At 39.5% G+C, this 4,360-nt stretch overlaps 1 protein-coding gene across 1 annotated transcript in view; it reads left to right on the forward strand.

The window, feature by feature from the left end:
* Window positions 1-4,002: 4,002 nt before the first annotated feature.
* The window catches only part of LOC104279156 (thrombospondin type-1 domain-containing protein 7B-like), a gene marked incomplete at both ends in the record, with an annotated part of 128,780 nt that continues 128,422 nt past the window's right edge, over window positions 4,003-4,360 (forward strand). The window contains 1 exon segment of the mRNA XM_009876345.1: window positions 4,003-4,357. Within this exon segment, the coding sequence (XP_009874647.1) occupies window positions 4,003-4,357 (355 nt within the window).

The raw sequence follows: 4,360 nt of genomic DNA on the forward strand, positions 1-4,360 counted from the left end.
TGCCTTATGTTTGTGTGACCTGTGTGTCAAAGAGCAGATGTCGCTGTATCCTTTCAGACATAATTATTACGTAGTTGTGGGTAGGTCTTGTGGGCAGGAAAAGCAGATCAGTGCATGCTACATCAAATAAAGTACAATTGCTGTCTTACTGTATGTTTTTAACAGGATTAGAGAAACTGTTTGAGATGATAGTATGATGCTCTTTCTGGACGATAAAAGATGGCAAACAGAACAATGTGTAGTTCTTTATTAGATTGTGTTGACTTATTAATCCCTTTCATGTTGTTATTACTTGTAGTGTTACAGGTGATTTGTAAGAGACAGTGGGATGTCTTCAAAGATGTCGCACTGTCTCTTGCAATTTTTGTGCAAGTCAAGGAAGCTTTGCTTAACTTCTCATTTTTTGGAACTAGTAATTTGATGGAATTTCTCTTCAGTTTGGTTGACTAACAGATTTATTTGTGCTGTTACATGTTCTTTGATACTTTGCAGATCTCAGTGGTAGTTTTTAGTGATTTTTTTTCTTTTGCATCCTAGAGGACCAAGCTTTACTTCCAGTTAGATGTTCCTTCATAGAGTAATCCAGGCCATCAAGGTCCATGGCAGGTCATCTGGTCGAACCCTGTGCTAAGAGCAGTTTCAACATTGAATTCACACCAGATCGCTCAGTGCTTCGTTTAGTCAGATCTTGAAAAGGCTGAGATTCTGCTGTCCCTTGGGGCAGCCTGTTCCAAGGCTCATCACGATGAGGTTTTTCCTTATCTCCAGCTGGAAGCTCTCCTGTTCCAATGTGTGTCCAGTCTCTCCTTCTCCCACCTGTGTCCTGCTGCGGTAAGATCAAACACCCATCTAGTATCTGGTTTGGTTACGGCGGTTAGGAGACAGATGGTATCTATCCTTTGTGTTCATCTTTTTGTGCTTTCTGTAGACAAATCACTGGCTTTTTGTTTAGTCTTCTACTTTAGTTACCAGTGACCTCACATCAGGAGTTGTAGAGCATCTTTCTGTAGTTTGGGCTTTTGATGCCTAAATTCTAGTGGGGTTTTAATAAAATGAAGTTAATGTTATTATTCACATTGTGCTGAGATGTTTCTTTTAATTGACTCAGATGTATTTCAAGGAAAGTATAAATTTAACGTGATTCCTTTAAAAATAATTAAATTCTAATTACAAAGCAGACTATTGACTAGGAAGTATTTATATCCTTCTCCTTATTTAAGCTACTGAACAGGATATTTAACTAAGCAGTGAAACATTGTGGATAAGTGTACTGCTGTGTCCTGAAAAGATCATCAGGAAGTGAAAAAAATCTATAGTAATGAGAATTGCATCTGATTTCTAACCTTATTTTTCATGCTTCTTATTTTGGTATGCCAAGAGCAGGCTATGCTTTTAGCATGTTTGCCAAAGAATAATTGCAAATTGTGATGTGTCTAATGATATGTAATTACTTATGTACTTGCCTTTTTTATTGGTAATTTTTCATTATAAAATCACATCTGACATTAAGTAATGGCTACTTCTTGCTTCTGGCTTCTACTGTGTGTCTCTCTAGCCTGTTAATGTAAGGATTGGTAAATCTGCATCTATTACATATATTTCAGGAGCGACACCCAGAAATGTATTAAAAATACTAATGAGACACGTTCTGTGCCGTGGTGAATGAGTGGTGGTAGGTTTCCTGAGTGCGATTTGGCCAGTCCCCTGCTTACAGCTACTTTGTATTACTCCATTGGGGTTTTTAATGCTATTTTCAGTGGTATTTTCTATCCTAAGAAATAAATAGTAAATCCTTGATGTGTTTCAAGGTCTTATTGATGAGTAAAATAGTTATGCTCTATGCTGAAGTGAAACAATACTACTCTTGAAAATTTGCTTTAAAAACAATCTGACAAAACCCAAACTTTTCCTCTACTGAAACTTCCACTTCTCAAAAAATTAAACTGCCGTTGATGAACTGCTTCAGAGAAATAGATGCTGAAATAAGCTCATGATACAGATGGGTTGCGATGCTTAATCTTTGTCCTAGTTACTGTCCTCTTTTAATAAAAAGCCACCTAGTCCTTGAGGTTGGAAATTTGACTACTATTTTAAGTAAGATGACAGTATATATATAATATGATGTCTAGTTTTGAATTTTGTTGGCATTTACATAGAAATATTCTTTTAAATCAAGGTGAAGTATCAAGGATGAACATTCAGATTGTCAATGGACCTCTTCATGTAACTGAACTTCAAAAGCATATTGAAAGATCTTTATTTATTATGTTTTTTTAATATTCAGTTTTTAAGAACATTGGATTCTGTTAAAAGCCAGTCCTTAGTGTAGTACAGCTTGGAGAGCACAGAACATTTTGGTGCTGCCTTCTCCCATTTGTGTGTCACGGCTGAGTCTTTACCTTGGACTGATATCTTTTAGTGTGAAACAAAAGCATAAAATGGATAAAGATTTTTCACACAACCTGAAGGATTCAACAAAACCTTGAGCTATCTTGAGCTCTGATGACTCTGAAAACCCCTCTTGTCCCTGCCTGTCCCCTGCGGGAGAAGGTACCAGACTCCAAGGGCAGAGTTGCAGCCCTGGGCTGGAGGATGAGGCAGTAATGAACAAGATTGATTGATTGATTGATGTATTTATTTTTATTATTTTCGCAAAATCTATCTATCTATCTGTCTGTCTGTCTGTCTGTCTGTCTATCTATCTTATTACACAATATTGAGCCCTGGACGGGGCTCCTCTGTTCATGGAGGAAGAGCAATGGGTTTACCAACAAAACTGCCGTCAGCTGGGTGAAATACCTGGTATTATAATTGCAGCCATTATAGGGCTGTTCTAAGTTTTTATGTGCGCGTTTGGTTTTGTAGAGCAAGCGTGTAACTGATTTCGGTAGTTTTAAAATCAATTTAAAAAAAAAAACCCACTTGACTAGAGTAGCATATCTTAATATAAATCGACCTATTCATTGTAAATTCATTTTCTGCCTTGAAAAAATACAAAATGTAGGGTGGTTGCAGTGTATTTTCAGTGCAGTGTTCTTATTGAGCAAAACGACTCTGTTATGAGGTATTGGAAAGTTTTTAAACTTAGAAAAGAGATGAGACTCTCTTGAGACATGATCATCAAAATCCCTTTAATGTGTTAAGATTCAGCCCCAGTGCTTTTCTCTACTTTCCTTTTCAATTTGTAAGCAATTTTGTACTTTATAGCTCTCAGATGTTTTTTTTTGTTTTGGCTTGGTGGCTTTTTCTCCAGTACTGTTGTCTCAGTAAAACCTTTCTGTTTAGCCTTGTCTGATTATGTTCACTTTGCAAATCCTCCATATAAGATTCATCCAATTCCAGACATATGTTTGTGTGCTCTGGATCTAAAAATGACATTGCTGGGTTTAAATTTTATTTAATTTCTCTTCCTGAATGACTAGCTTACCATCTCTTACAGTGCCCCATGCTACAGATGGAAAAAACTCGCTCAGTGCATGTGCTGGGGTGATGCTGAAGTCGCGAGGTGCCTCCTCTGCTGCCGGGGCAGATCCTCCGGTTCTAAATTGTATTAAGAGCATGTCCTTATTTTCACAGTATTCATCCTCTCCGTGTTATCACTGCGGATTCAACTGCTTCCCAGTGCAATTTGTTCCATTGACTAATTGCTCTATTAAGACTTTTCCTCTTCTCTAACTTGACTCTCTTTAAAAAATTCTTCCTTTACGATCATTTTTTATATTCGTTTGTACAAGTGAAATTAAATATTCGTATTTCCTCAGGCTTTGGAGTGCATTTTACTGCTACAGAAATGTTCCTGGCCTGTCTTTAATTTGAGATATTGTGGGGCATTTCCCCCTCCAAGTTTCTCTGGGTGGTCTGGTGCTGGAGAGGAAAAATGACTTTTGCAGCCTTTAGGAACCTTTTAACAATTTTTAGGGGGCAGCTGGGCGTTATTTAGCTTTGAATACCTGTCAGGGTGTGGTTTGGATGCTGCTGGGTGTCAGGATGGGTCTGTGGCAGGAGTATCGCGTGGCATTTCTCAACATTCCCCCCTTCTCTTGCAGGTCACTGGGGCCGGTGTGTCGGTGACTGTGGCTCTGGAGGTGTCCGGAGCCGAGCTATCTGGTGCACCCACTCCGAGGGCTGGACGACTTATCACGCGAACTGCCACCAGAAGGACAAACCCCAAAGCCAGAGGAGGTGCTTTAAAGTCTGTGACTGGCACCTGGAGCTCTTCCAGTGGGAGGTTTCGGGATGGGAGAGGTGTGGGCTCGTCCCCTTTGCTGGCGGTGAGGTGGGAGCTGGGTCTTGCGTCACGGCGCAGCATGGGCTGCAGCGCCGGAGTGTTCGTTGCCTCCGGAATCTGAACCGAACCGTT

Source organism: Apaloderma vittatum, unplaced genomic scaffold (assembly GCF_000703405.1).
Source record: "Apaloderma vittatum isolate BGI_N311 unplaced genomic scaffold, ASM70340v1 scaffold7779, whole genome shotgun sequence".
Classification (NCBI taxonomy): Eukaryota; Metazoa; Chordata; class Aves; order Trogoniformes; family Trogonidae; genus Apaloderma; species Apaloderma vittatum.